The sequence below is a fragment of the Phaethon lepturus genome, unplaced genomic scaffold (assembly GCF_000687285.1).
Source record: "Phaethon lepturus isolate BGI_N335 unplaced genomic scaffold, ASM68728v1 scaffold21290, whole genome shotgun sequence".
Taxonomy (NCBI): domain Eukaryota; kingdom Metazoa; phylum Chordata; class Aves; order Phaethontiformes; family Phaethontidae; genus Phaethon; species Phaethon lepturus.
In genome coordinates, this window is record NW_010511464.1 from 13,299 (window position 1) to 28,521 (window position 15,223).

Below are 15,223 nucleotides of genomic sequence, written 5' to 3' on the forward strand. Positions count from 1 at the left end.
AATACACATGCTCCATCAGTGGGCTCCAACCGTTTCGCTTGGTCCAAGTGGCGTCCACAGTGAAGCGTCCTCACCCAAAGCTCGAGCCTTTCCTTGAAAAATCCAGGGGTAGCGTTATGTCTAGACAAACCCTCGAGAGACAAAAAGCAGCGTGGTGCACACGAAAAGCAGGCTGCAAGACAAAGTGGCAATGTTTCCTCATCCAACCTAGCCGGGCAGCAAGAGTCCCTCAGCCCTTTGCAAGGAGAGGCCAAGTCATGGCCGGGGCAAAGGCAAACCACAAGCTCTGCCAGCTCCTCCGCAGCTGAGACAGGTCAAAATCCCTCGCACCGTTAAGCAGTAAGAGCCCTATATGTACAGGAAGAGAGGATGCACTAAAATATGCTCATCGGGCGTCTTTGCGCCTCTCTCGAGCACCTGCCTGTACCGGCAGCAGCCTAAAGATGGTGGTAGAAAATCAAGGATCAAGTTTTGCTTTTTTATCCTGAAGCGTTTGAACTCAGATTAGCCGGTTTGGTGCTGAAATATTATCTTTGACAAATCAATTGAAGTGAATCAATTAATCACCTTTCACATTTTAATTTTTATTCATTCCATGTCAATTGACAAGACAGAAGGGTCACCACCTGCATTTAAAAGACTATGGATTTACCAGTGTTGCTGTGGCAGCGGTGATGGTCTGGGGCCATAGTCAAGAGAAGGGCTGTAGTAGAGCTAATATCTTATTACTGACTGAGATAGGTGGCATAAACAGAGAATAAAACAGAACAGAATACAATACTTTGGGGCACACTGCCTTTATTTTAAACCTAATTTTTTTGTGCCTTTTGTTTCCTTTATTACGGGGTGTCTTCAGATATCCTTCTCCTCAGGCAGCAAAAGAAGAGGAAGAAATAACCCACGTCAAGATTAAAAAATAAAATGTTAAGTACTTGTATTCAGAGCTGGTCACGAAGAAATTCTCAAAAATACTATCTCCCCATCTTCTACTTCCTCTTTATGAAACTATTTGCTCTATAGGGATACAGAACTCAGTCAACAGGCAAGTAATTTTTTCCTGGAAAGAAATTGTTCTCTTTTGAGGTCTAAAAAGTAAATCATTTGCTTTAAAGCTTAGTGGCATAATATTTTTACAGATTGATATAACAGAAATTATTAACTTGATCACAGGCTCGCTTTGCTGAATGATGGTAAGTTACTATTGTTACTGGACAATTTACATGGAATTTTCCATAAATTCGTGAGGTAGCTTGTCCCTAAACCTTTCTTACCTAGACACAGCCTTGTCAGCTTACTCAAATGATCTCTTATGGCCTCTTTGAAATAGAAATCAATTTATTTTTTTAAACTTCCTGAGTGATGACTAGAGAACTCACATTTAAATCACCTGTGACCTGTTGGATCAGATCAAGTTGCACAGTTCCCAATAGCTTCCATACCTGTCTTCTCTTCAACCCAAAATATGAACCTAAAAATAGCAAAACCGTAAGAGTTTTTCTTTGAAAAATGTCAGTAGGAAACAAAACAAGAATAAAGAATGGTATGTTCTGAGACACCAGTCCATCATGTCTTCCAAGCCAATATTTCTGCTTTAGATTTTTTTATTTCACATTGTCAACATTTTTCATGTTTAGTTCTCTTAACCTGTCTTTTTTTTTTTAAATAACACAACTTTGGCACATCCAAAGCAGACACTAAAAAATACCCTAAATCATATTTTCTGAAGAGCTGTCCCCAGACTGATTCTAGTAGCCCCTGTGAGCAGCAGGGGTGCATGTTTGCGTTGATATATATATCCACTTTTAACAGTGGATTATTTTTCTTGGAATTGCTCAGAAAACATAAGCTGAGGCTGAAGCCTGCACTGGCAAGGAGGTTTATAGAGCAGAACACTAGGGCAATTCTCATGAACTACAGCAAGACCACACAAGAAGAAAAACGGAGTAAGGCTTGGGGATCTTATGGGGAAGAAAAGCTAACGACCTGCCGTTTGCTCCTCTGGCTGGGATCTAAGCCAGTAAGGAAGGGGAGCTCTTCTTTAAAAACACAGCTCTTTAACCAAGGAAGTGGCCCAGCTGAAGTCCGTAGGAAACAGCTCCAGCTTTGAGACGAGATCTGTGAACATGAAGTTCATGAGCGAAGAGCTGTAATGAAGTCCTGGGACTCCTGAATCCTCAGTGACCCTCCGCACAGGCATGGTCATCCCTGTCCTCCCTGATGAAACCTAATGGCATGAATTTTTCTTGGAAGAAGGACTGTCCCTGTATGAACTGACTGTCTTTCCCAGCACTCGGGCTTTTCCCTGGGCTCTAAAAATAACAGAGTTTGGCTCTATTCCCAAGCAATTAAAAGCAAAATCTTTCATGCTCAAGGGATGCCAACAGAGGAAGGAAGATGGAAGGAAAATACTGCATCAGTCCTAAAGGATGTACGGGACCTGCACACTACGGAGGAAGAAGAGGAGAAAGCGAAAGGGTGCGACGCCGCTGTGGGGTGGCAGCCACCCCAGCCTCCCCGGCAGGGAGGTCCCCCCCGCCCTGAGGAGGCAACGGGGCAGAGCCCGGGGCAGAGCGGGCTGGCCTCAGCTGAGGCACAGCCTCTGCTCCGATCTGCGCGCTCGTTCACCTAGATGGGGATGGATCTTTCCCCAAGGAGATGAGACAGAGAAATTTTCAAGCAGCTCTAACAAGCTGAGCTTTGGCCTTGCTAAGCCGAACATGCCCTTGCTATTTTCAACTCGCTGCCGTAGGCAAGGGAACAAGGAACGAGGCCCGCATTGGCAGGCCGGGATGCACAGAAAGGGTTCCCAGAAAGGAGAGGTGGGGACAGCTTGGGACTGCTGTAGCTCCTTCTGTATTCCAGTAACCGGCCTTCTTCCTCCGCCCCGGGACAGGACCTGCCACCCGCCCCTGCCCGTCCCAGGAACCGGGCTGCTGGGAATTAGCCAGCCTGCGACGCAGGGAAGGGCCCGGGTGCCCTCTCCTGGGAAAGCGATTTCAAAGCAGGACGTCCAGCTCTGCGCACCGCCGCTAAATAACAGGAAAGCAGGCGCAAAAACGGCCGGCAGCGCGGCTTTCCGAAGCAACCGCGGCTTCTGCAGGGAGTTAGGCTGAGCCTCGGCGGCAAAGTAAAAATCCAGCTGTTGCTTTTCTTTGCTGTCACGTTCAGATGCAGAGCTGACCCCTCTTCCTTTTCCACGCAGGAAGGGGAGAACGGCCTGGAAAATACTCCGGCCCTCAGGCAACGCTCCACTTCTCATAAGCAAACATGCTCTTTACCTCGCTGCTATCTTAAGTAAATATTTCCCAAGAATGTTGTCAGCCCTCTAGTCTGATGCCATTAATTGATTTCCATTAAGTCAGAGGACTGCTTGTGTTCCAGATGAAACGCGTCTGCAGGTTAGCCCCTCAAGCCCCTGCCGTTACTAATGGCATAAAACATGGCTCCGGTCAGTGCCTCTTCCGGCCGGTACAACTTGTGCAGGCTGCATGGGTCTTGCAGTAAAGATGGCGAAAACCAGTGCAGGGTGTCTCTTGCTGGTTAATTAGTGTCTCCAAGTAAACTCAGCCAGCGGCGCAGAGCTTCAATTGCTGGCGGAGAAAGGGGAAAAGACAGATGTCAGTGGTTCGATCATACTCCGAAGCACTGAAAGGCCGTATCTTGACTGCCAATTCAAGATAAATGTCACTTTGCGGCTCTCTGCGTGCCGGCCTACGTGGCCAGGTTAGTGGCTGCGGGGTGCCGGCATTTACGTTTCTCATGAAAAAGGCATGTTAGACGGAAAATGAAGGCCCGGGGTAGCAGCCTGTGTAATCAGCACAGCCTTTGCTCAGGTCAGGAGAGCGCGCTTCAAACCCGAGCTCCCCGCTTGCGTGAAAAGGGCACGCTGCAGGATTTGCATGTGCCCTTCTGCTCAGCTCGCCAGGCTGTCATGGATCTTCTTCTGTTTCCATGAGCCGCCGGCCCCTCCTCTGGCTCCGAGCATTCGAAGCTGAGCTCTTTGGCCAAACAGTCCTTGCTGAAATGTCAATACGCTACGGGACGCTGGCTCGCAGGGTTCATCATGGTTTCCAGGCAGCGCGTGGCTTTGTTTCTCTGCTTTCCGCTACTGATTCCTCTTTCTCTGGATGCAGGTATGTCATAGGATATGGCTCTAATTACGTTTACCGGTGACGGACTTCTCTCCTGTTACTCAGACGTAATTTTCATTGCAAATTTTGAGCACTGTTGCATGTTTGTCCTGCCTCCGGTTGTGCCTGTGAATTATTCTAAGGCTCTTGTTTGCTTTCAGTGAAGCGGCAGAACTTTGGTGGCTCCAGTACATGCATGAAAATCAGCTGCCAAATTAATAAAGCAGCCCCAATGCTTTCAGACTCCCACTTAGGCATTGATTGAGTCTCCTGCACTGCAGTGAACAAAGCTGGAAAAATACGTAGCAAAGTCTAAAGCGTTCCAATGTAAATAAGCAGAGAACGCCGAAACAAGAGCAGGAGGATGTCTCCGGCCACGCGCCCAGGCACGCTCCTCTGTCAGAGTCTGTGCCTGTGCACTGATACCTGTCATGTATCTGCGGTGTAAGGTTAATTAAAAGCCTTCAAAGAAAGCCATATTAAATGCATACAGCCTGACTTTGAGACCACGGCAGAAAGACCCAGCTGATGTTCCTACAACAGACAAATGTTTACGAAGCACCCTGGGATAAATTCAGTGCATGCCACACAATATTTTATTCCTTCAAGTAACTTTGAAGTATAGGGAAAAATTACCACTGTTTTGCATGTAATTCAGCAAATGTTCTGACTAGACACAAATGTTCAGTGAAACCTCACCAGACTGGAATAAAGCCTCTCAGGATTCATGTTTCTGTGCATGTCGGTGAGGACTCACACAAAAGTCTTGTCCTTCAGTGACCACCTCAGGGCCCTTCCAGGAGGTCGGAGGTAACTCCCACTCTCTCAGGGGTCATGTAGTGGAGAATGTCCTGGGGGAAAGGCAGGCGATAAACATCAGCTACCCGCAATCTCAGGTGAAATAATAGTTAAAAGCACTGAAATGTAAGTTGTTGTCGTGAAGCTCCAGAATCCCCTACTGACATGCAAGAATAAAAAATGAAAAATTAATTACATGAAGACTTGTTCTGTGTAGTACACGGAGCACAAGTACACTGCAGCACTGGGACCTCCTGTTCATTATCCTGAATTATACTGGGAGGGCATAGTTGTGTGCTGTGCTTGCGCCCCGAAGCTGAGGGGCAGATCAGCGCAGTGACAATACCATCAACTCTTTCAGTGCAGACCTCCATCAGGTGGAAGTTGACGTAGCTCTACGATGTGAGCACCGCTCACGTCTGCTATGGAACCCAATGTCTGCTGTGTACCCAGTGTCTTTCCAAAGCACAGCAGAGACACATAGGGAGAAGACCCATGTGGCTGTGGTCTATGGTGCTGGCAGCATCTCGGAGCCATCCGCAATGCAAACAGCGTTGTCCAGCCCTCCGTACCTTTCTTACAGAAGAAAATGAAAGATAAATATATTAAAGCAGTGGTTCTAAAATGGTGGTCTGCCAGCGGCAGAGGAAATCCCTTCTGCCAGGCCAACGAGTGACGGGGTGTGAGATCACACCGGTGAGGAATGGAGCACTAGGGATGACTGTGGTCCACCTGTCACCAACTGACTTACCGTAGCGAGCACAGGGAAATCGGCTGTCACCACGGACGCCAGCACTAGGTAAAGTGGCACGTGCTTTTCGGCTGCTAGCATTGAAACAAACTGCGCTGTGCCTGCCGAGACCTGCTATATGGCGTGCGGTGGTCCCTTAGGTTGCTGACGTACAACGCTGGTGTAACACGCCGTCTTCTCTTAAGCCCTGGGGTCTGTAATCACGCGCTGCCATGTCTCCTGAGAGGCAGGCCAGAGAAAGGAGGTTCTTTCACATTTGCCCATTTCTTTGCTGAAACACCTCATAAAAAGCTTGGGAAGCCGAAAAGCTTTCAGGGGAAATCCTCTCCCCGTCCTTTCAGCCTGGAGCACACAGCTGTACGACAAACAGAACATGCCGCTGTTTTTCAGTCTTTCTAAAGCAGGAAGAGGCAAGCAGCATTTTGCAAAGGCGAAGACGAGCCAACAGCTTCTTCGAAGAGATAAAACTGGGGTCACTAGAGCGAGAATGCATGGAAGAAAAGTGTTCCTTTGAGGAAGCAAGAGAGATCTACCATGATGATGAAAGGACAGTAAGTAACATGGGGCTGGGAGAGCGCTCACTGTCAGATGGACTCCCCCCTTCTCAAGGGTGTGCTCTGACACTTTAAACCGCGAGAGCAAAAAAGCACACTGCGTCCTGCCGTTTGCACCTTTCTCTTCTATTTATAGCGGGAGCGCAGCAGCAGAGCGAGGTGCAGCAGGGCGTGCTGCTCGGGCCGCCCCGGGCGGTACCGCTCTGGGGGATGATGGGGAGAAAGTTGATGCTCTTGAAGTCATCTCCCTGGCCCCCCAGTGATTTCTGGCCTGACAATACCTTAAATTATTGTATTGTGCAACATCTGTTTCACTCAATCCCACCTCAACTACACAGAGGTTTTTGATGGATAGCCTATTTGTGCGTGTTACAACGCTGCCCTTCTCTACTGGTATATGAAAAGAATGTAGAATGTAGAAAATAATGTAGGATGTTTTATGAATATCAACTTTCATAAATTCTAAAGGCGAAAGGGGCATCGCTGTGGCTGTCAATACCCCTTCCTGTGCTACAGGGGCTGTAGGACTTAACCTGAGTTAATTTTTCTTTAATTAAATCTCACATCTTTTTCTTCCAGAAAGAGTTCTGGCACATCTATTCCGGTACGATCGTTTGGGATGTTCTAGCAGCTGCAAAACCGCTCCGGCTGCTGCAGCTCTTCATGTGAGCTGGACTGACACTGAATGTTTTCACAGACCCCAACCAGTGTGACTCCAACCCCTGTCAGAATGGCGGCAGTTGTGACGACCAGTTTCAGGATTATGTTTGCCGCTGTCCCGTCGAATATGAGGGCAAAAGCTGTGAAAAAGGTCAGCTCTGGCATAGCTTAACAAAATAAAAATATAATTATTAATTCAGATGCAAAACATTGAGATAAACAATAGCAAGCATTATCATTCTACATCATTCTAGCCGTGACAGCTACTGTTCACGCTGCCTGCGGTGTCGCGTGATGGATCTAACCAGCTGGCAGTCAGGCATCACCAGACAGCGAGATAATTATTACCCTATGATGATTTTGTAAAAAAACCTGCCTTTTGTGCACCCTCTGAGAGAAAAGGAGGATTTTTTTTTTTTTTCCTACCCAAGTGGTGAAGTTACTTTGACATAGAAGCATGGTGCAGTATGTGAAGGAGAACTACGCTGCATATGCATTGTGCAAAGCCCAAGCGGACAGATCCAGCGATTAATGAAGTCAGTATACATCCTTCCAAGTGATTCCAGTGGGCAATGCACATTGACTGCTACGTTTACACCCCCAGAACGTGCTGAGCCCACACAAGGACTAGGCACTCGTCAAGTCTAACCAGGCAGTCGCAATAGTCATCCCAGAGCATCCTTCTGCTGAATGGCAAAAGACAAATAGTTATAATTTTTCAGTCATGTATTACGAAGGTTACCACACAGATACCACGCCTTTAGACAGCTCAGCTACTGCATAAATGCAGACTGATTTAATTTTAGGTGTATGTTTCTTAAGCATAGCTTTTTCTTCCCTAATCCCTGGAGACCCAGGCCTACCTAGCTTTTGCCAAATGGAAGGCGCTTTTGATGCAGTCACTGTACATAAATCACGGAAATCTACTTTGCTGCCTTGCTTCCCTGTCAACATTTCAAGTTGCAACTGACTCATGTGAAGCACCAAAATCCACATTTGGAAACCTAAATGCTCTTTCTCTGACTTTAGCCATGGCTGACAAACTGAAGTGTATTTACGACAACGGTGGCTGTGAACAGTACTGTACTGACGAGCAGTCTGAAAAACGAGCGTGCTTCTGTGCAGACGATTACACTTTAGCGAGCGATGGTGTGTCCTGCATTCCCCAAGGTAAGATGCTACTAGCCCGACGCTAAGTCTAAGCCAGCTCTGGAAGAAAAGTTTTCAACACATACATATCAGGAGGTGCAAGATATAACCCTTGGCCACCAGCTCCCCAGCTCTTCTTCAAGGGCAGAGTCCAGAGCAGTACGTTTGGGCTTCTGGTGGAAGTTAGACACCCCAGAAAAGCAGCTGGCAAGGTGCGCACACCAAGCAGGGAACCTTTTGGACCTCTTCTTCCTGGCCCCAGAGGACCACTCCTCTGGGACACGGGAAATTCGAGATTGAACATCCCACCTTCTAGGAGTGATGAGGGAGCTGAACCCTGTCTCCTCCTTGGGAAGCGCTCTCACCACTGGTCTAGTAGAGAAGAACTGAGCAGTAGAGACAAGCTCATGGCCAGGTGGTCTAAATAAAGCAGAGCAGCAGGTAGTCAAGGATTTGGGGTCAGGCTGAGGGGCTTCTGGCAAGTGAAGGGGCTCTGGGCCTCACAAGTCCTTTTTTGTTTTAGCTTACGCCCATGGTGGGAAAATATTTTTGGGTCAGCATTGTTTCACTGTGTTGCGAATGAATGGTTTAGGCCGCTTGAAGGATCACTGCCAAAGATATTAGAAAGCAAATGATTTTAATATAAATTTGTAAGAAGTGTGACTCAACAGAATTCGATGGCAAAGTCCATTCTATTTCTATTCAACGTGGAAAAAACATACAAAAGAGAAACCAAATTAAAATTAGGTTGGAATGATTTACATGTGGATCGGTAGAAATTATTTACACAGTCAGGGAAATCGAGTCAGAATCAAGTTGATGTGATTTATCACTTGTGATTAACACTATTAAGGTAAATCACAAATTATATAATTTTCTAACTAAGCTTAATAACACATCAACTTAGTTAAAGACTTAACAAGGTTCTCAAATTACTCACACAGGTATAGATACAGACATAGAGATATAAAGAAAGATATATATATTGAAAGGTACCTGTTGAAAATGCCCAGTCCTGTGGGAGTCCAGTGAAAAACTCACATCGAATGCTTTTGCATTTTTCAACAGGCAAGGGTTGAGTCTCAAGGAGTGGGGGTTTCAGCCCAGGTCCACGCCAGTCTTCAGCAACAGTCCTCCAAACTCATCACAAACTTAAGAGTTCACGAGCTCTGAGGGGCATCTCACTCAGAGGGAGATGCCGGTCACAGCCTGCTGCCATCCATGAGAGCTCGAAGGGTCTCACTGAGAACTGCTGTTTATATGTTCAGGAGATGGTTGACTTTAGGCATCAGGAGATTTCCATCCTTGCCACAATCATTTGCCGGTAATTCCAGTGATGCTGGTACTGAACCACCCGAGTCACGATTAGATAAAATATTGTTCCAGGCTGTCAGGGGAGGATTAGTTACTCCCACAACCGATAGTCCTGGGACGGTCAGTACCATCCCCTACCTTAGCTACGCAGGAGTGCTTGGTACGGTCAAGGGGCTCTTAACCGCCAAAATCATTGCACCAAGGCCAAGGCTTGACGAGAGTTCCAGGAGCAAGGAGGGGGGAAATGCGCCACCACACACTGTTGGATCTCCAATCTGATATTGTGACTATGGATTTTATTACCATATTTATTTCAGCACAGGTGTCAAGAGACGCCTGTTAAAACCAAAGAAAACCAGTTATTCTTTTTTTTTCCTATTTGGTAGGACTAATACACTCTTGATATTCCTCTAGATGCTATGGCTAGATATTTCTCTCGCGTATCTGACAAGGTAAATTTCAACTGGGACTAGGGTAGCGCAAGTTAATTATTTTTCCAAAACATAAGCTGGCACCTGACTCTATTGCAGATGCCTACTTGAATTACTTTATTAGAGGGGAAAAAGAGACCCCTGGGGATATGAACATAACGGACAGAGCTGCAGGGAGCATACAAAGTAATTCTGAGGGGTGATGCCCCCCTACACACACCTCAATGGAGCACTCATGCAGAGAACCAATAATGACAACCTAGCTGTCAACAACAGCAATTTCATTAGGAAAAAAAAAGTCTACTAATGTGCTTATCCCTTATTAACAGATTCTGCAAAATCACGTGGTGGGGCAGCTGCTTTTGTTAAAAGCTGAGAACAAAGAATTCAATATTCCCCACAGGCTTTGCAGCGCGTCTTCCCCTCTCAAGGAAGATGTATTTGTTGCTGCTTGCTTCTTGGGCACCAAAACAGCCGTAGCGCTGACCGAGTGTTGCAAGGAGACAAAACTGTGTAACTGCCAGACTGCCAGTCCCTTCACCCTCCTTCTGTCATCTCTCACAATGGCCCTTTCAAACACCCAAAGTGGCGTTGCCCTGCATACAGCATTAGAGGGTATGGGTCTGTGCTGCGTCTATTCTCATCTTTCACCAGCTGCCACCAAAGGGCAAGTCCTGTTTCTCCACACCTTGCCTGTAAAAGCTTGATGCTGTCTTCCTATCAGCTGAAGTCATCGGCAAGCTCAGGCTAGTACAGATCCGTGGAGATGTAGGATTCAGCTCAGCATAGACTACAGGGCCCTGGCTCCCAAAGTGAAAGTGAGCACTCCTCCTCACAGCGTTGTCGCAGAGAAATGGCTGGATGGTAGGAACGGTGTGTCCAGCTACAGCGCAGCCACATGGCACACAAAAAAACCCAAGGGTAGACTGCTGTCTTCTTGAAAGGAAAACTGTTGGTTGAAGGATGTATTGAAAACACCAAGGCTTCCTCTGCACTGCAGCTCAGTTACAGCTTCAGTCCTCAAGATTTGATTCTCTTATTGCCCATCTTCACATGCTTGCTCAGGCATCAGACCTTAGACTGAGACGTGCAGTCCGGAAGAACCAAGGATGCTCTGGACCCCAGCAAACTAGGCACAGTCTGCCGGGGGGTATACCAGAAAGTATAGTGTCTGCTCTTAGGAGATCTTCGGGTCCACCCGAACAAGGGATAGCAAGCTGCACATCCCATGCCTAAGCCTGTGCCTCACCGTGCCGTGGGTGCTGTGCGCTTGGTACAACTGAGTTAAAGTCAGCAGGGTCGCTGAAAATATGTAGACTACAAAGCTTGACAGAGTCACTTCTGTTTCCAGCCTGCAGCCTACCTCATTGCATTGATGTATATCTTAAGCAGGTATATTGTTTGCAGACTCCTGCGGTAGGTGAATATACGTCAATGATAATGTAATGATAATGTACGGGCCTGCACTCTATTTGTAAAAGCATTTCTGGCTGTTTCCAAACAAAGACTTCTTACCTGCCAAGCTGCTTTAAATTACTTTTTGAGAACCCATGCTCCCAGACTAGAAACTAGTTTTTCAGCTAACATAACTTCACTGAAGACCTTACACATTTTGCTGTGAATTCAGTGCAATAAAATAACATTTGCTGCCCTTTTTTGTTTGTTTTGGGTTTTTTTTTTTTCTTTTTTTTTTCAGTGAAATACCCATGTGGAAAAATACCAGTGCTGGCCAAAAAAAATGCAACGGCACAAGGGAGAATAGTAGGTGGTTTAATCTGTCCTCCAGGTGAATGTCCATGGCAAGTGAGTCTTCAGAAATCTTTCATTGCCTTGTTTGTTTGGTTTTTTTTCTTATGGAACCACTATCTTAAATTCATTGTTTTAAATCTATTATATTAAAAAGTGCCAGGTCTGGATAACCAAATCCCCTCTTCATCCATAGCCAGGAGATCCATCTGTTTCAATCATGCATCTTAGCCTTGTTCTGGAGTGCCTGCTTTCACAGGAGTGGAGCGGTAATACAACCTCCTCTATCTCCTGACCCCTTAGTCCTTACTGCCAGCAAGAATTTTAGTTGCAGCTTGCGGGGATGCGCTCTTGACCGTAATAGGCAGGGTCCATACTACAAGATGGAGAAAATGTCAACGGGAAGACTCCCCCTCCTAAATTACCCATGCAATCAGCACGGCATTCTCAAACACAGTTGCATAAAGTGACTGAAAAAAGCAACATGAAACCCGACTCTACTGAGACTCAGGTCAAGCACATTTGATGTAAGACATAAATTTGCTTTACGTTGGCAGGCCCTTATAATACAGAATCAGAAAGAGAAGTGTGGCGGTACCCTGCTTTCCCCAGAGTGGGTGGTCACTGCAGCTCACTGTTTGGAGCACACTCATCCTAAACAGCTTCGGGTGAGACTGGGTATGTATCTTCCCCGCTTCATGTTATCGAGCTGTGGTTGTGGTGGCAGCTTCTCATCCAGAGCAAAAGACAAAATGTGCAGGCTCTGGTAGTATAAGGGAATTGTCCTTAACAGGTGTCAGACTAGAAGCCCCCCTACTTACCTCCTCAAACTTCTGAGGCATCAACGAGCTGCCTGACATGACCTGCGATTAACAACTTTTCCAGGTGAGCACAGAATAAATTACGATGAGAAAACTGAGCAAGAAAGTGGAGTTGCCAGGATAGTCATTCATGAAGGATACACGAACGGACAAGTCAATAACGATATTGCCCTCCTGAGCCTGGAAACACCCGTGAATCTCACCGACTATGTGGTGCCAATATGTTTGCCTGAAAAACGGTTTGCAGTGTATGAACTGTCCTCCATCAAGTTCTCCACAGTGAGTGGATGGGGACGCCTGCTAGATGGAGGTGCTACCTCTTCTGTTCTGATGAAAGTTGATTTGCCACGTGTAAAGACACAAGAATGTGAAAAGGAGACCGATTTAAATATTACAGAGAATATGTTCTGTGCAGGAGACCTGTCTGGTGTTAAAGACTCCTGCAAGGGAGACAGTGGTGGACCTCATGCTACAAAGTACAAGAACACTTGGTTTCTGACTGGGATTGTCAGCTGGGGAAAGGGCTGTGCTGTTAAAGGCAGCTATGGGGTTTACACAAGGGTATCCAAATACATCGACTGGTTGAAGAGGCACATGGATTAATGATGTTGAACCAGAGCATTTCCAGATCACCTTATTGCCCCCCAATCCCTCTGTGCCATTTTCTTATTGAAGCATTCCTTCATTATCTTAGATCTGTGATACATGTGATACCCACACCACTATTAATGATTTGAAATGAGCCTAATGCCTACTTGCATATATAAAATAACTTCCCTATCTATATTGTTTGTAAACTCGTGTGTCTTGTCAAGCGGGCACAGAACGGCCGTAACAAATCAGACTCAAGAGTCCTTCTCGTTCTACATACATTTCTGCTAAGGGACAGAGCTAGATGCTGAGAGAAAGACTGTCAGCAACACATCAAGCATACCATGATCCTTCCTCCAGCTACCCTCTCAACTTCTGGTAATCAGTGATGTACAGACTTCCTGAGCCAGAAGTTGCATTAGGCTGAACAGTCATGAGTGAACCTGTTGCCCACAAACGTGTGCAATCTCTTTTGAACACATTTACGCTCCTGGCTTTCACAACTTCCTGTGCTGATGGGTCCTGTAATATAATGATGCAAGAGCAGAAGAAACAGAAAAAATGTTTCTTTTAGCTTATGTTAAAGTAGCTTTCTTCAACAGTTGCTGTGGCAACAGGTAGATTTGAGGGGGAGGAACTGTAGAGAGTCTCCAGGGCAAGAAAGATGGGAAAAGGTTAATTCCACATTTACAGGTCTGCTACAAAAACTTGATTTTATTCTTCTTGCACCAAGCATTATTGCAGTAAGGCTATTAAGTGTAATATTTAACCCTATATTTATGAGTGGTGAAGAATACCACCGATTTAATCTCATCTTTGCCTTGGTATTATGCTCGTCAATACAGAGGAGGGCAAATGAAAGGGAATGTTTGTTTCATTTGTTGGCCAGTATAATCTAAATTATACTCTCCGTCCTGAGATCTAAAACTAGAATAGGATATTTGTCTGACCATCTGCAAAAAGCTGGCCAAAGACTATTCTCTAAAGCCTTAATGCATAAATGGTAGAACCTGGAGCACCCTGAAAACATCTTCAACTATACCATTAAAAAATGTACCTTCTAACCTAAGCCTGAAAACAGTGAGAAGGTGAGAGAGATAAAACTGACCAGAGGATTAGAAAATTGTATTTAATTTTTTAAATTTAAAAATTTAAACTACTTTAATATTTAAGTATTTTTATGCAAAACTGACGCTTTGGATTCATTCAAATCACACTGAATATCAGCTCAACCAAAAAAACTCATCAGGAAGTAGGACACTTACAATTGACCATACTCTAGTATTAGGGGAAAGCATTGACATTATAATGGTACATATACCATGCAATACTGAACATCCTATAACCCTCTTTACTGACACAGAAGAATGGTATACTATTCATTTAAGTAGTGAACTGATTGGGAAAAGCAGCAGATTCCAGAGATCTGAGAAACAAGAGGTCTTACAGTATGAAAACATATCCCAGAGGTTCTCATTACTCCTAAAAGGAAAGCATATATGCCAGCAGAATATATTCCCAGGGAGGAAGGTGACTAGGAGCAGTGACAGCAAATAAAGCCTCATTTTCACAGAGACGAGGCACTCAGCATTGCAAAGTCATCCCTCCAGACCCCTCAAGCTAGAACTCTTTGGGGTTTTCCACGCTCCATAGGATGATTTCTTCTCTGTACCATTCCAGCGTAAAGATTGACATTTATGAACAAATCATCATCTTGCAGAAGAGGGGTAAAACGCTGAAAGAAAACAACCAGCAATAACGGCTGCACAGAGTGACTTTTTCAAAACAAAGCTGGGTCTGAGGTATATTTTTAATATAGCGGCCTGTTTAAGCAAGCCAAGAACATGAAGGAGACCCGACAGCAGGCTCTGGAAGCACCAGAGACGTGGCCTCCACGGTGCACAGAGACCTCACTGCGCACCACCGAGGGGAAACCCCCCAAAAGAGAGGAGATGGAGGCCAGCTGCTGGCGAGCACCAGGCCGAGGTCACCGGGCCCTGAAAGCGCGGAGCCAGCAGGTTATGGTGTTGGGATGTGGGAGACGCGGGTGGGAGCTGCCAAGGGTGGCGCGTGTTTTGGGGTGGGGGCCCAGCTTTGCCCAGCGCCGGGCCAGGGGAAGGCTGCCTCGGCCAGCGCGGGCTTATTAAAGCGACGATTCACTTCCCCTCCCCCGCAAATAAAAGGTACAATTAAAAAAAAACAAAACAAACAAAACAAACAAAACCAACCCCCCTGCTTCCTTGGGTTTAAAAAAAAAGAAAAAGAAGAAGAGCCGCCT

General features: G+C 46.0%; 1 protein-coding gene across 1 annotated transcript; it reads left to right on the top strand.

Annotated features, from left to right (window-relative positions):
* The first annotated feature begins 4,063 nt into the window (after window positions 1–4,063).
* F7 (coagulation factor VII (serum prothrombin conversion accelerator)) lies at window positions 4,064–12,957 on the top strand. Its single transcript, XM_010284110.1, has 8 exons — window positions 4,064–4,133; window positions 6,070–6,230; window positions 6,813–6,837; window positions 6,931–7,044; window positions 7,923–8,063; window positions 11,484–11,590; window positions 12,091–12,211; window positions 12,419–12,957. The coding sequence occupies exons 1-8, from the start codon at window positions 4,064–4,066 to the stop codon at window positions 12,955–12,957; spliced, it is 1,278 nt and encodes a 425-aa protein (XP_010282412.1).
* The last annotated feature ends 2,266 nt before the right edge of the window (window positions 12,958–15,223 follow it).